This window comes from Coenobita brevimanus, chromosome 40 (genome assembly GCF_032717465.1).
Source record: "Coenobita brevimanus isolate Jiangsu-jjx chromosome 40, ASM3271746v2, whole genome shotgun sequence".
NCBI classification, from domain to species: domain Eukaryota; kingdom Metazoa; phylum Arthropoda; class Malacostraca; order Decapoda; family Coenobitidae; genus Coenobita; species Coenobita brevimanus.
Window position 1 is genome coordinate 25,472,565 of NC_136993.1, and position 15,140 is coordinate 25,487,704.

A 15,140-nucleotide genomic window follows, 5' to 3' on the forward strand; every position below is an offset into this window, starting at 1 on the left:
AATGGAAACTTGGGCAAATAAGTTTTCTTGTAAGTTCTTTGCGTAGCACATCACACAACTAACGTCTTTAATATCTTAAACAAATGCACAGTGAGACTTTTACTTAATAACCTAAATCGTGTGGCAAGGAAGACTGTGATATTTGACGTGGCAAATCAGATGAAGAGAAAGAATAGAGACATCATAGGTGAGCATGTGGGTAGGGTAGTGGTGAACAGAGGGGATATCAAAGTCGCATGGAGAGAGCATTACAGCCAGTTGTTGAATGAGGAGTATGACTGGGGCGGGGATGATTTGAAGCCAGCAGATCCAGTGTTTGGTCCTTGGCCTTTGATTGATGCTGCTACCGTGAGTAGGGCAACAGGTAGGATGCAGGTGGGGAAGGCAGCAGGTGTGTCTGGGTTGACTGCTGAAATACTGAAAGCCTCAGGAGATATGAGAGTGGGATTAGTCACTGACTTGATAAATACAAATATATATATGTTGTCGTAGATGATTAACTGAAGAGTGTAACTGTAAATGTGTACAAGGGGAAGGGTGTTGCCCTGGAAAGAGGAAATTATAGGGGCATAAAGCTTTTGGACCAGATAATGAAGGTTCTAGAAGGTATGATTAGAGAAGGAGTGAATATTGATGAGATGCAGTTTGGGTTTATGCCAGGGAACGGGACTACTGATACCATATTCATAGGTCGACAGCTTCAGAAGAAATACATAGGATAGAAAAGGGAACCATACTTTGTTTTTGTTGATTTGGAGAAGGCCGTTGACAGAGTCCCCAGAGAGGTGGTAAAGTGGGCAATGAGAAAGCTTGGGATCGAGGAGTGGCTGGTTAGGGTCGTTATGGCCATGTATGTGGGAGCTTGCACCCAGGTAAAGGAGAATGGAGATTTGAGTGATGAGTTTTCCGTGAACGTTGGTGTGTACAAGGGGTCAGTTTTGAGCCCATTGTTGCTTATCATGGTACTTAAAGCCCACTCACGTGACTTCAGAAATGGACTTCCGTGGGAGATATTGTACCCTGATGATTTGGTGTTGACTGTTGAGAATGAAAGGGAGGCAGAGAAAAGATTTAGGAAGTGGAGAGATGGTATAGGGCACAAGGGCTTAAGAGTAAATGCAGTTAAAACAAAAATGATGGTATCTAGGGCTGGTGGCGGTAGTGCCAAAGAAGAGGAAGAGTGGCCATGTGCGATTTGCCACAGGGGCGTAGGAGGTAATTGCATCTTGTGCAGTGTTTGTGATAATTGGGTATATAATATATGTACTGGCATTAGAGGCAAACTGCAAGATAACGCTGATTTCATGCGTGCGGTGTGTCGGATAAAGCAGGTGGAGATGGAGATTGCCAGGAGTGAAAGGACTGAACTTGCTGGCGAGTCTCCTGAGTGTGCGGAAGAGTTTTTTTTATTTAGGAGTCATGTTATGCGCTAGAGGTGGGGCTCTGTGGCTAGAGTGAGGAGTGGTTGGAAGAAGTTCAGGGAGCTGTTGCCTCTCCTGACATTGAAAGGGCTCTGCCTCCTTGCTAAAGAATCTTTGTATGCAGCATATGTTAGGAGTGTAATGCTGTATGGTGGTGAGACTTGGGCAGTAAAGGAAGGGGATATTTGCAGGCTCAAACGTATAGAAATGGCAATGATTAGGTGGATGTGCAATGTGTCCCTGAGTGCGAGGCCTAGTGGGGGGGGGGGGAACGGTAGATTTACAAAGAAAGAGTTGAGAGGTAGGATGGGACTGGAATGTATTGGCGTTGTGATGAGGAGAGGTAGATTGAGGTGGTTTGGTCATGTGGAAAGGATGGGGGATGATAGCTGGGTGCAGAAAGTGAGAAGTATTGATGTTAGGGCTGCGAGAGGTAGAACGAAAAAGACCTGGGACGAGGTCATTGAGTGTGACCTCAGGAAAAAGGGATTCAATAGGGAAGCTGCCAGAGATCGAGCAGCATGGACAGCCACCATCAAGTACCAAGGCCAACGCATGCAAGCATGCTGGAGCCTTCAAAATCGAAAAGAACGAAACAGTGAGCTATTCTAAATCTAATAGAACCACTCATAAACCTACTCAAACAAGATCAGTCAGACATTTCTGCTAACAGAATACGCAGTAAATGACAACAGTTACCTTTCCAGGGTGCGACATACAAGTCAACATAAATCCGAATTCTTAACTTACGATATGTCGTCTTGGGGCACCTCTTACACTAAATCATTAAATAACTTATACGAAGGAGAGTGACTTACATGAGGCTGGACAGGAGGGTGAGTGCCAGTTTCACCTTTAAACCTTTTTTACATACCCAGGTAATAACGCCTCCTCTCCTCCTCTGAACAGCTGACAACAGGGTTATTATCACTTTCGAATAATTTTTAGGTGATTGCAGGTCAAAATTGCTAGGGATGGCTTCAGGATCCTATGGAAGGCAGTCGTCTTTAGGTTCTACTTAACATCACTTAGGTCAGGCCACTCCTTCTTCCAGCTTGTAACCTGAGACGAGTTGACTTCCCAGATAAAGGATTGTTACTTATCATCACCGAGAGGGAACATTCGAGGCTGGGCTACAGCTGAGCAAAAATGCGGTATGGTAACTTTGGCTGGGGTCAGCCAGTATGCGTTGGACTGGAGAAAACAAGCGGTGGCTGGTGCCTCAGGTTACAAGCCAGTGATAGTGAGCCGGTGAATTATATATATATATATATATATATATATATATATATATATATATATATATATATATATATATATATATATATATATATATATATATATATATATATATATATATATATACCTGTCTATCTATCTATCTATATCTATATCTATATATCTATATCTATATCTATCTATCTATCTAATAGATAGATAGATAGATATAGATATATATATGTAGATATATATATATATATATATATATATATATATATATATATATATATATATATATATATATCTATATATATATGTAGATATATATATATATATATATATATATATATATATATATATATATATATATATATTTATTTATTTATTTATTTATGTACAGAGAGAGACAGACAGACAGACAGAGACAGATAGATAGATAGATACACAGATAGAGAGAGAGAGAGATAGACAGATGGATATAGACACACACACACACACACACACACACACACACACACACACACACACACACACACACAGACTGTATTTATCTGCTAACCGTTTTGAAACTTTATACTAAAAAACTCCATTCTTGCAAACATGAAGACGTTTTAGTTTATCTATACTCAACATATCTGTGAAAGCCTTTGGTAGGTAACTGGTATTGTAATTAGCAACACCGTTTCGTGTTTTCACCTGCATGCGCCTAAAAAGGGTGTAGACTTGTTGGATATCAACGTATAGTATCTTATATACGACTTGAGGCCATAATGCGCCCGTACATCCTTCCAGATGTTAGAAAAAAAAAATCAGGGAAATCATATATATTCATAAACCGCTTTACTTAACACATGACGCAAGTATTAGCTTTAATGGCAAAATAAAATAACACTAAGTAAAAACTTCACCCTGAATGTTGGATTTCAACCTGACTGTTTTAAAACCCATTAACATTTCATTGTGTCTATGGATGATTTAGGGGATGAGTTGGTAGCCAGAATTTTCCTGAGCTAAGTTGCCTTAATATTGGAAGTATGTGAGCTGTATGTTCTTCTCTTTGAAGGCGATGCTGAAAGACAATAGGATGAGAATATTACGTAGTTCAGTAGTGGAATGTGTTGATTAATGTGCAAGACCGATATAATGGAACTGGCCAAAGAATATGTACTGTACGAGTACACAATAACAGTAGCGAGCAAGACGAAGGGGATATCAGTGACGAAGTTGGAGGATGGTGTACAATAGAAATAAAATAAAATGAAAAAAAAAATCCCATTGATCTTTTCATGGTAGGGATAATTCTAGTATTCTATTGCAGCTAACCCCAAACTATTTTCCTCAGATGAAGGTGAGCTATGGGGGCCTGAAAATGTTAATACTGGTAGCCTACCTTTATCCCTCTAATAGCTGAGGCAAATCTAGTAATCTATCACAACTAATGTCAGACGATTTTCTTCAGCTGGAAGTGAGACATGAGGGTCTGACATAGTACTATCACGAATAACCCTTCCATAGTCGGAGCAGCTCTAGTCTTCTGTTCAACCTAAAGTCAGACAATGTTTTTTTTTTTCTTTTCAGCTGCAAATGAGCCATAGGAGTCTGTGAAAGAGATTAAAACTTTATTTCTGCATTTCCAGGGGCAAAGTTTACGCTGTGCTACCCCACAGTCTACCTAGTACTAACTATCTTCACGTTGCATCCTGGACTGACCACACCGGCATCACTGTAACCTCTCACGCCTCGCTCTTCCCAGATAAATATAACAGGTATTTTTGTATCTGTTCTAACTGGACGTTCATCAGTCCTTTATAACAATATCATTTTCGGCAGCTCGCCCAGATAGTACCCGCTGCGCGACATTTATCCGTCTGGTGTGTGTCAGCCTATCTATCTGTGCGTCTGTGCCTTAACTCCTCCCAGGCTATTAGATGACTGATTTAAACTTCCCAGGTAAGTATGTCTGGTTAATACGAAGGTCTTCCACTATATACAATTTTTCAATCATGATTCTCAGGAGAGATTAGCCGCCTATCTATCTATCTATTGCCAGACGCCATAATCCCCTACGGGGTGGCCATTTGACTCTGAGTTATTTGTTTTACAGGGAGGGGCACTAACCCTCCACCAACCCACTTGACACGTAGGGAGCACGTATGGTTTGGTTATATGGTTAGCCCCCTCACCATATTAAATTCTGAAACAGTGAAAGGGGGGAAGAGATGACTTTGATATAATATTACATGTTGTACAATAGGCTTTCATCCTTAATGTGATATATGGGGAGCGTGACCCCCCTAATATCTCTTGGAGGGCCAATCTCCCTTATACCGAAAATAAAAGCGATTTGAAATAAGGTGAGTATGGATGCCAAAGAAAACTTCTAAAGTCAGTTCTTCTGGTTCCTTTATAAGTTTTTCACTATATAAAAGTTTCCACCATTATTTTTAGAAGAAGGGAAAGACGAGAGGAAGGAGTAGTTGCAAGGAGAGTGGAAAGGTTACAAGAGGATGAGAAAAAGGCAGAGTATAAGAGAGAAGTGGAGGAACGATTGGGCAAATATGAATTGGAGCAGATGGGAGACGTGGAAGGTGTGTGTAAGATATTTACAGAAGAAATATGTGCAGCATGTGATGTGGTGTGTGGAAGGAAGAGAAGACGGAGGGGGGTGCAAGGAACAGCGTGGTGGACTGAAGAGGTGAAACAGGCTGTGGCACAAAAGAAGAAAGCATACAATGAATGGATGAGAAATAGGGGCGTGGAAGAAGTTGAGAGGCAGAAGAGAGAGTTATATGTGGAAAGGAAGAGAGAGGTGAAAAGATTAGTAAGAGAGAGTAAGAAGAGAGTGGATGAGGAATTTGGAAGGAATTTGAGTGTAAAGTGGAGGGACTGTAAGAAAATGTTCTGGAGAGAAGTGAAAAGAGTAAGACAGGGTGGAAGTGAAGTTAGCAGGGGAGTGAAAGATAAACATGGTAGATTACTAGTGGAGAAGGGAGAAAAAGTGAGCAGATGGAGAGAACACTTTATGGAATTGTTGAACGTAGAGGATGGAAGTAATGCGAGTATAAGTGGCTGGGGCATGGCTGGGAGAAGGAGGGAGGTGAGAAGACAGGTAGAAATCAGTAGGATAGAGGTTGTGGAAGCAATGAAGAAAGTTAAATCGGGGAAAGCCCCAGGAATTGATGGAGTGTGTGGTGAGATGCTGAAGCATGGGGGAGAGATAGTAGTAGAATGGATGTGGAAGATGTGCAGATTGGCCTGGGAGGAAGGTAGAGTCCCGGAGGATTGGAAGTCAGGTATAATTATTCCCTTGTACAAAGGAAAAGGGGAAAAAGAAGTGTGTGGTAATCATAGGGGCATTTGTCTTCTTAGTATAATAGGAAAAGTGTATGGTAGGATACTTATAGACAGAGTTAGAGAAAGAACAGAGAAATTAGTTGGAGAAGAACAGGGAGGCTTTAGGAAGGGAAGAGGTTGTGTAGATCAGATATTCATTCTTAGATCTTTAGTGGAAAAGTTTCTAGAGAAGGGAAAGAAGTTGTATGCGGCTTTCATGGATTTGGAGAAAGCATATGACAGGGTGGATAGACAAGGATTGTGGAAAGTGTTAAGAATATATGGAGTAGATGGGAAGTTGTTGAATGCTGTGAAGAGTATGTATGATGGTGCTAAGGCTGCAGTGCGTGTGGATGGTGAACTAAGTGAATTTTTCTCTTTGAAAGTTGGTTTGAAACAGGGATGTGTCATGTCTCCATGGTTGTTCAATCTGTACATGGATGGGGTAATAAAAGAGGTACAAGGTAGGGTAGTGGATGTTGGAGTGGCCCTGGTGAGAGAGGATAGTGTTCGGAAACTCCCTGTACTGTTGTTTGCAGATGATACTGTGTTGTTGAGTGAAGATGAAGGGGAGCTGCAAGGCTTGGTGGATGAGTTTGAGAGAGTGTGTAAGAAACGGAACCTAAAGGTGAATGTAGGGAAGAGTAAAGTGATGGTCTTTGAGAGAGGTGAAGTCAGTGAATGTATAGCGAGGTTGGATGGTGAGGAATTGGAAAATGTGAGTACGTTTAAGTATTTGGGTAGTGTGATGAGTAAGGATGGAGGTTTGGAGGGTGAAGTGCTTGAAAGGGTACAGCAGGGAAGAAAGGTTGCTGGTTCCTTGAAAGCAGTGATAAGAAACAGGGAAGTGAGCATGGAAGTAAAAAAGTTACTACATGACAGAATTGTAATACCAACTCTAACGTACGGAAGTGAAGCTTGGACGTTGTTGGAAGGACACAAGTCAAGAGTGAGAGCAGTGGCAATGAGTTATTTAAGAGGAGCTTGTGGAGTCACGTGGAGAGACAGGCTGACGAATGAGGATATAAAGGAGCGTTGTGGTGTTGATGTGGATGTGATAGGAAGCGTTGTGAGGAACACACTGAGGTGGTTTGGCCATGTGGAGAGGATGGAGGGTGAAAGACTGACGAAGAGAGTGTATGTGAGTGAGGTGGAGGGTGGAAGAGGGAGGGGGAGACCGAGGATGAGATGGAGGGATGGGGTGGAGAGGTATATGAGAGAGGGGGGTGTGAGTTGGGAGCAGGGTAGTGAAATGGCGGGGGACAGGGCGACTTGGAGGCGATTTGTTTGTGGCCACCCCAAACGGGATTGAGGCGTCTGGCAATAGATAGATAGAAGTTCCCCTCCAAAACATATAAAGGATATTAATGTTGTAGTTATAATGGATATAAATGTAAAATGTAGAATGGGTTCCCATCCATTAATTACTACTACAACAACACAACAGCAACAACAACAACAACAACTACTACTACTACTACTACTACTACTACTACTACTACTACTACTATTGCTGCTGCTGCTGCTTCTCATTGAATGTACATGTATTGTATGTGATCACCCATTCACATATGCCACCACTGCGATCATGCGGGTTTTACATCGGAATACTGGCCTTTTTAATAGCTCAGTGATATTATTACTTTGTAATTTTTTCAGATCAGTTTGCGTATCACAGGACTGAGTATGCAGTTTCTATGTTTTCTCTGAATGGCAGTAAGAAACTGCACAGCTACTTAATTGATAGGGCAGATATTTACAACACATTTTTAAATACCCTCGTGATCATACAAGAAAGCTTGTGCCTCAGGTCCAGAAATATTGTACTAGTGTTTCTTTAACTTCTTTGAAAAATATCTAGTCTGTTCATTTAAAATTTTGTCACAAGCTTTTTTCTCGTCACACTTCTGAATACACGTTGGTTAATGCTACCGTCCCATCAACTTAACAGCATGTTTACCGTTTCTTTGTCTGGATATTGTTTACGCGAATACCATTGTAGTAAATCAGGTTACCACTGCATTTATCAACTACTCGGCCGTAAGTACGGTAATGAATGTGGTCCTTGAATGGTAACCATAAATAAAAGCTAGCTGGCAGCTCTTTAGCATATAGTGTACCGAGTGGCGTCCAGCGACTTCAAGTAACTTTGGCTTTCAGATTATGTGAACGACAACTCCTTAAGACAAGTATGAGGCATCCGAAGTGTTGATAATTGTCCACATTTAACCTCTACTCCCCGGTAACGTAATTTTTTCATCATAATTAGTCAACTATCGAAGGATACGACTTTAGTCTTGTACAGTGACTAAATAAAAAAGGCTGTCTCTAACCCCTCTAGTTTGGAAAGTCTCTCCTTCGATGAATAAGAATTATGTGAACGTGGCTAGAATAAAACAAAAGTACATCGTCAAGCTAAAGGGGTAAATTTTTGTGTCTGTGTCTCAAGGATGAAACCTGTGGATGAAATTTGCTTTTCTTATTGAGCGACAGGTTCCTGGAGGCACCGAGCCTGGTGGTTGCTGCTGAGGAGTATCAGCCACACATCGCACTCGCAAGTGATGGTCAAGATGATCATGCAGTTTCTTTTACTGGACCCATGGTTAACCTGGTAGACCTACTCGCAGAATCACTAAACTTTTCGTAAGTAAAATTTTTGAAGTAAACGCAAGAGGAGTATTACTTTGTTTTCGATTTACGTTGCATAATAGAGCAGAAAAGTAAGAAGTGTAAAACTCAGAGGCGGTGGCTAAATCGATAGAGAGCCGGCCTACAATTCAAATGGACCCAGGATGGAATCCCGGCTGGGGTAGGGAGCAGTTTATGGATTTGAATTTAATAAATTAGAATTTACTGATCTACCAGAAGACCCGCCGACATGTCATAAAAATCCCCCTCTAATACCAGTACACCAACCTTGTAAGAGACAGTCCTAGCATGTATTCAAAATGAAAGGTGAGTTAGATCTGTTCAGAATATAATTTTTTGTGAAATATATACCCTATTGCACTGGTTTCCCAAAAAGCCAATATCACAACCATTTTCTTCTCAAAGGAAGATAAAGCCTCCCTCAACGGCCATGAAGGTATAGTGTCAGAAAATAATGAAAATCGCATTTTTGGTAATAAATGTCCTTGCAATTTTGGCTATATCTCCTTTAATATTCAACCTAGGACATTATAAAGAGTACCATTGTAAAGCCTACAAGATTTTCTTTCAGTTGGTCTAAAGATTCATACATGAATATAAATATTATTAACTATTATTATCAAATAATGACAGGAATATATGTAAACTTTACATATTTTCTCTCCATAATGAAACAATGGGTAGGCGTCATTCAAAATTGTTTATTAAGGATTTCCTTTCGAAAAAATCAAAACTGCTTTCGGTGCATTTCCACATCCTGGAAAAGGTGGGCACGCGGTGATAGATCTATGGTGATAAAATTAGCAAAATTAGTCATCATCTTGATGCCTCTGTTGACAATACAATTTATCACTTTGACAACTGACAAGCTGCTTACGTATTGAAAGCCTCATCTTGTGATCATTCTTCAGAAGGTTTCCACAGCCATTCTGATCCTACATTTAGAGCAAGAAAAACAAAGTGGGAATCTGAAACTATGAGGCCAACTAGTGTTGTTGTTACAGATATTTAGGGAAATAAAGATTTTCCACATCTGAAGGTTTCTGGTGGGTCAGTTCTGCAGAGTTTGGCTGCCATTCTTTCTTTCAGATTTATGGTCACTCATTTTTACTGAAAAGTGTGAGAGCTACAACTTCCTGAGTTCATTACCCCCTAAGCCTCTTCAGCTTATCCAGTATAGCATTTTCAACCTCTCATCAAGTTGTTTATAGTAGAACATATCTAGCATTAACTCTGTCTCTCTATAGCCAGACGCCATAATCCCGTAAGGGGTGGCCGTTGTCTTTGAGTTTATTGTTCTACTGAGAGGGGCACTAACACTCACTTGCTGACCCGTAGGAAGCACGATTGAGTTGGTTATGTGGTTACCATATAGCACTGTAAATGGTTTCCTCGCTTACAGGAGTCCATTAGGCTTGTCACGCAATGTAAAGCCACATGAACGGGAAAGAAGAAGAATAACAAGTGACAGGAAAGATAGGAAAAAATCTTGTAACTTCGTAGCTTCTTGTAGTGGGTTTTGTAGATCAGTTATGCATATATTGTACTCGTGGACGAAATTGCAGTTTTACGTGAGTAGGTTTGGAAGTAGATAATCTTAGTTCCCTTTGTCATGCAATGACAAGAGAGGGAAAGATGTGTATGGGACTATTTATGTTTTTATTCTCTTGAAAAGATTAACTAAAGTCTCTCACACACGAGTGAAGTATAGTCCTGCCAGCTACCTCCCAGACTGTCTCTCTGTATCTCCCGACAACCTCTCGCCCCTGCCACTCGCTTCCTTCTCCCTTGTTGTATAGGAGAGCTTGTGTCACGTGTACTGTACATGTGGGGATGTTCTAGAAGCTTGTGTGTGTGTGTGTGTGTGTGTGTGTGTGTGTGTGTGTGTGTGTGGTCACGAGGCCCTGCTTGGGGGCTGTTTGTGCTTGTGTGAGACATACCAGCGAGGTGCTACATCAATTCCTTTCCCACAGCTAGCTTGACTTTCATTACATTCGCACTTTAAACTACACATTTATGTTCTTATCTATTATGGATTGTATTGTGATAATGGTGATTCCTAACATCGTTCGGTCACGCCAGTTGGCGAACCTACGACAGCATGTATCAGTGACAAACTCTAATCTGTTAATGTATGATATTGATTATGATATTCTATAGACATAATATTCATGATAATATTGTACTGACCTAATAATATTTTAGAAACATAATACATTGTAAACATATTGTATACATAATGGAGAAAATGCGCTGTAGTTAAACTGATTATAGAATATTGTATAACACATTGTAAAATGTGTATGTACCTAATTTAAAGCACTGGGAAAAGATAAGTAAAAAATATAAACACCCACTTAAAAGATAGATGATGTCACTCTCGGAGACTCAGAAATGTGTTGCTAGATGATGTCACTCTCGGAAACTCAGGGCTGTGTTGATAGATGATGTCACTCCAGGAAACTGAGAGATGTGTTGATGGATGATCTCACTCTTGGAAACTCAGGCCTTGGTGATAGATCAGAGTTGATTGAAGTGCGGAATAGCCTCAGTCATACTCGAACCTCACCATACAACGTCGAATTCCCACTCAATAACTGTTGAGTATAAATGAATATGAGTAGGAATGCGTGAGGAAAGATGAGTAACAAGCGGTGGGTGAGATGCGTGGGTCAGAGGTGCGTGGTGGTTTTGCTTAGCTTGTCTGACCTTTTCACCTCTATGTCTGCGTGGTGATGGAGGAGACGGAGAGGGTGGTTGGAGAGAAGGGTGAGGTAACGTGGTTGTAGTTGTGATTGTGATTTACTTGTTGAATGAGGCTGTTGCTACTTGTAGGTGCATGTAGAAGATTATAGAAATGTTTCATAGACTTGTTACTTGTAGTTAATTATAGAACTTGTTTTTCCTTATTCGTAACTCGTTCTTCCTATTGTACACTCGCTTGTGGTTACTTGACCGTAGAACTGTTGGCTCGTAAGCTTTGGTTCATATGTTCCTGCCACAAAAATAATATGTTAGTCTTGTAATTGAATATATAGTAGTCGTAGTCGAGCTGGAGGTAATAGTGAGTAGATATGTGAGGAAACAACATCAGTTCACTTGTAGTCGATGACAGGAGAAGTTAAAGATGGATACTGGGTATTGATTGTAGTTTTATTGTCTTCAAAGGGAAAGCCTAAGTTGATCACTAGTTGTATTACACAAGAGAGTTTATAATTATGTTAGCTAACTTCTCGCTAGACCCCTCTTCTCGCTCTCCCTCTCTCTCGACAACCTCTCGCCTCTGTCGCCCGCTTCCTTCTCCCTGTCTAATTCCTCCCATCTTGTATAGCAGAGCTTGTGTCACGTGTACTGTAGATGTGGGGATGTTCTAGAAGCTTGTGTGTGTGTGTGTGTGTGTGTGTGTGTGTGTGTGTGTGTGTGTGTGTGTGTGGTCACAAGGCCCCGCTTGGGGACTGTTTATGCTTGTGTGAGACATACCAGAGAAGTGCTACATCAATTCCTTTCCCACAGCTAGCTTGACTTTCATTACATTCGCACTTTAAACTACACATTTATGTTCCTATCTATTATGCATTGTACTATGATAATATAGATTCCTAACAAAAATAGTAAATTGAGGGTAGACACAGAAAAAGAATGATAAAGTTAGTAGGCAACAGTACATCAAGTTAGTGGATGACGGTCATTTAACACTGATTCAAGGTCATTTAATGGAGCTGCTGCAGCAGATGTGACAATAATCCATTTTGAGATGTAAAACAAGACCAGAAACATGTTAACCCTTTTCAGTTTTGCCAGTGATAGCATCATACCCTACTTCAGGAGAAAACATGAGTATCTTCATACTGTACAGATTCCTTGCCATTCACATGGTTTGGTGAATAGCAACAGGTCTCCTGAATTGTTTGCCACAGGCAGGTTCCTCACCAAGGAGAATGATGGTGAGATCTGGAACTTCGCGGTAATCTGCTCTGAGAGGGTCTGATGATGTCAGTGTTTCTGTTAGCAGTTGCAAAACATCTACTTTCTTTTTCTCTAGCCAAGATATCAGTTTGGTTTTCCCTATCTTCAGGACTTCACGTTGTTCTTTGCTTATATCTGTCCAGACTTAATGCATTTGCTTAAATAATAGTTTATCAGGGTTTTTAACATTTCCAAATACTTTGTCCCATAAAGCACCAGTAATAATTTCCAACATTTGATGGCTACATACAAGATAAAAAGCTTTCTTTCCATACTTTTCCTCCAACAGTTTTGTTGCACTTTTATGAATTCCACTGTTACATGAAGTTGTATCAAACACAAGTGCTACAGCTTTGTCTCCTACATCCCAAACTGATAACAGCTTCACTGAAGCATTGTTTTGTGACAATCCAGTTGAGCTGTCAATTGATGGAATGCCAAGTAATTTGCGTTCCTCATACTGAGGAGAGCCAGGCAACAAAACTGCAAGAATTTTAGTTGAGGAATCTGGAGTGGAAGTGCTTGTTTCTCTTAATAGCTTTCCATCCCAGTGCAAAGCCCCATATTTGGGACGAAGCTCTTTAAACTCGTCCACGTGCTTCTCATTTAGGTGGCATCTCCTTATCATTTAGTTCTTACGAGTAGTAGATGTTGACATGATGAAATAATTCAGATTAGCACCACCAGCTTTAAGAACAGAAGAAACAATGGTTGTGGTTTAATTTTCAGAGAAAGTTTGTCAGCAGTACTGCAGATTTCCTCTGACTCCATGATCTTTTTGGAGAAGTACAATGCTATAGCAACATCATTCAGTTCCTTGGAACTACCAGGAGTGTACTCATAGTTAGTATCAGAATCAGGGGACTCACTGCTGGTATCACCATCATCTGGATGGAAACGGAAGTTAAACTGATACTAATATTTTATTTTGAACTATAGTTTGATCTTATAAAGTATTACACACACATATACCAAGAGGAATCCTTTTTTTAACAATAAATCTGTCATATTAACACATATTCCTGTTATTATTCGATAATAACAGCAATAATATTAATATTTATACACAATATATTTACACCATCTGAATTAAAGTTTTAAGAGCTTTTCAGTGGTATCACTTATAACATCTTAGTTAGAATATTAAGGAAGATATAACCAAAAAGGCAAGTCCATCTTTTACGAAAAATGCGATTTCTGTGGTTTTTAAAACTAAAACCTAATTGCCTTTGAGCCAGGGTTTTCCTTCATCTGAGAAGGGAATGGATGTGATATTTGGCTTTATCAAATTTAAAAAAAAAATGAGAATCAGTACAATAGGCTATAAATTACACTTTTTTTCTGAACATGCCTAACGGTGGGTGCTAGTGTCGAATTGGTGCCATGTGGAGGTGTATGGTATATAGGGGGGCTACTGGGCACTGGGAACCGGCAGTAAAGCCTTTTCCCAGAATCAGACACTTGTTAGAAAAAACGATATTACCAATAATATTTCTTGCGTCCCCAGGCGTGCTGAAAAAAAAAATGCAGTTTTTCACTATCTTCTTAGAATTTCAGGTATTATCATACATTTGTAATAGTAAGGGTTTATTTTAGACAAATTTTAAACTCCTTTGTCCTGAGATAATTTCTACTGCATCTGTAAAAGTTCAAAAATATAGAGAAATCAGCATAAGAAGCAAATCTGGATATTCAGTCTGTACCATTTGTGAATCATATAACAGTGCAAGAATGTTCTTTTTCATAGCCCGGAATATGGTGCGTTGTTCAACATTGTCAAATACAACAATGCGTCAGTGTGTGATGAGTCATGATTCAACATATTACCAGGTTTCCTGATCTCACTTCCCCTTATAGGACAGATAATTGGCTTGGTTGGCATGTGAGCTATGATGATGCATTTACAGTAAGTACTTAACCAGAAAACAATGATTTATTTTCCCTTAGAATGCAGTAGGGGTGGGTTCTGCTATCAAAAGTGTTGATTGTCTTGTTCGCCTACTTTTTTCCTTCTATCTCACTTCACTTCTTCACTCTTCCCTTCTTCCTGTAAGCCCCTCCTTTCTTCCTTCCTTGACACTTCGCCTTCTCTGCTATTCGCTCTAACATTCCTTACTGTTAGAATTCTATCTATCTATTGTCAGACGCCTTAATCCCGTAAGGGGTGGCCACAAACAAATCTCTTCCATGTCAACCTGTCCCCCGCCATTTCACTGCCCTCCTCCAAGCTCACATCCCCATCTCTCATATACCTCACCACTCCATCCCTCCATCTCATCCTTGGCCTCCCCCTCTGTCTCCCCCCCTCCACTTCACAAACATACACTCTCCTATTCAGTCTCTCACTCTCCATCATCTCTACATGGCCAAACCACCTTAATGTGTTTCTCCTAACTCTTTTTATCACATCCACATCCACACCACAACGCTCCTTCACATCCTCATTTGTCACCCTGTCTCTCCATGTGACTCCACATGCTCCTCTCAAATAACTCATTTCCACTGCTCTTACTCTTGAATTCTGTCCCTCCGACAAGGTCCAAGCTTCAC

The 15,140-nt window shown here is 40.4% G+C and overlaps 1 protein-coding gene across 1 annotated transcript in view; it reads left to right on the forward strand.

Annotated features, from left to right (window-relative positions):
* The window catches only part of LOC145397204 (glutamate receptor ionotropic, kainate 4-like), a 156,489-nt gene that overhangs the window by 12,530 nt on the left and 128,819 nt on the right, over positions 1-15,140 (forward strand). Inside the window, exons 4-5 of the mRNA XM_080270399.1 lie at positions 4,280-4,408; positions 8,469-8,618. Of these exons, the coding sequence (XP_080126525.1) occupies positions 4,280-4,408; positions 8,469-8,618 (279 nt within the window). The remainder of the gene's footprint in view (positions 1-4,279; positions 4,409-8,468; positions 8,619-15,140) is intronic.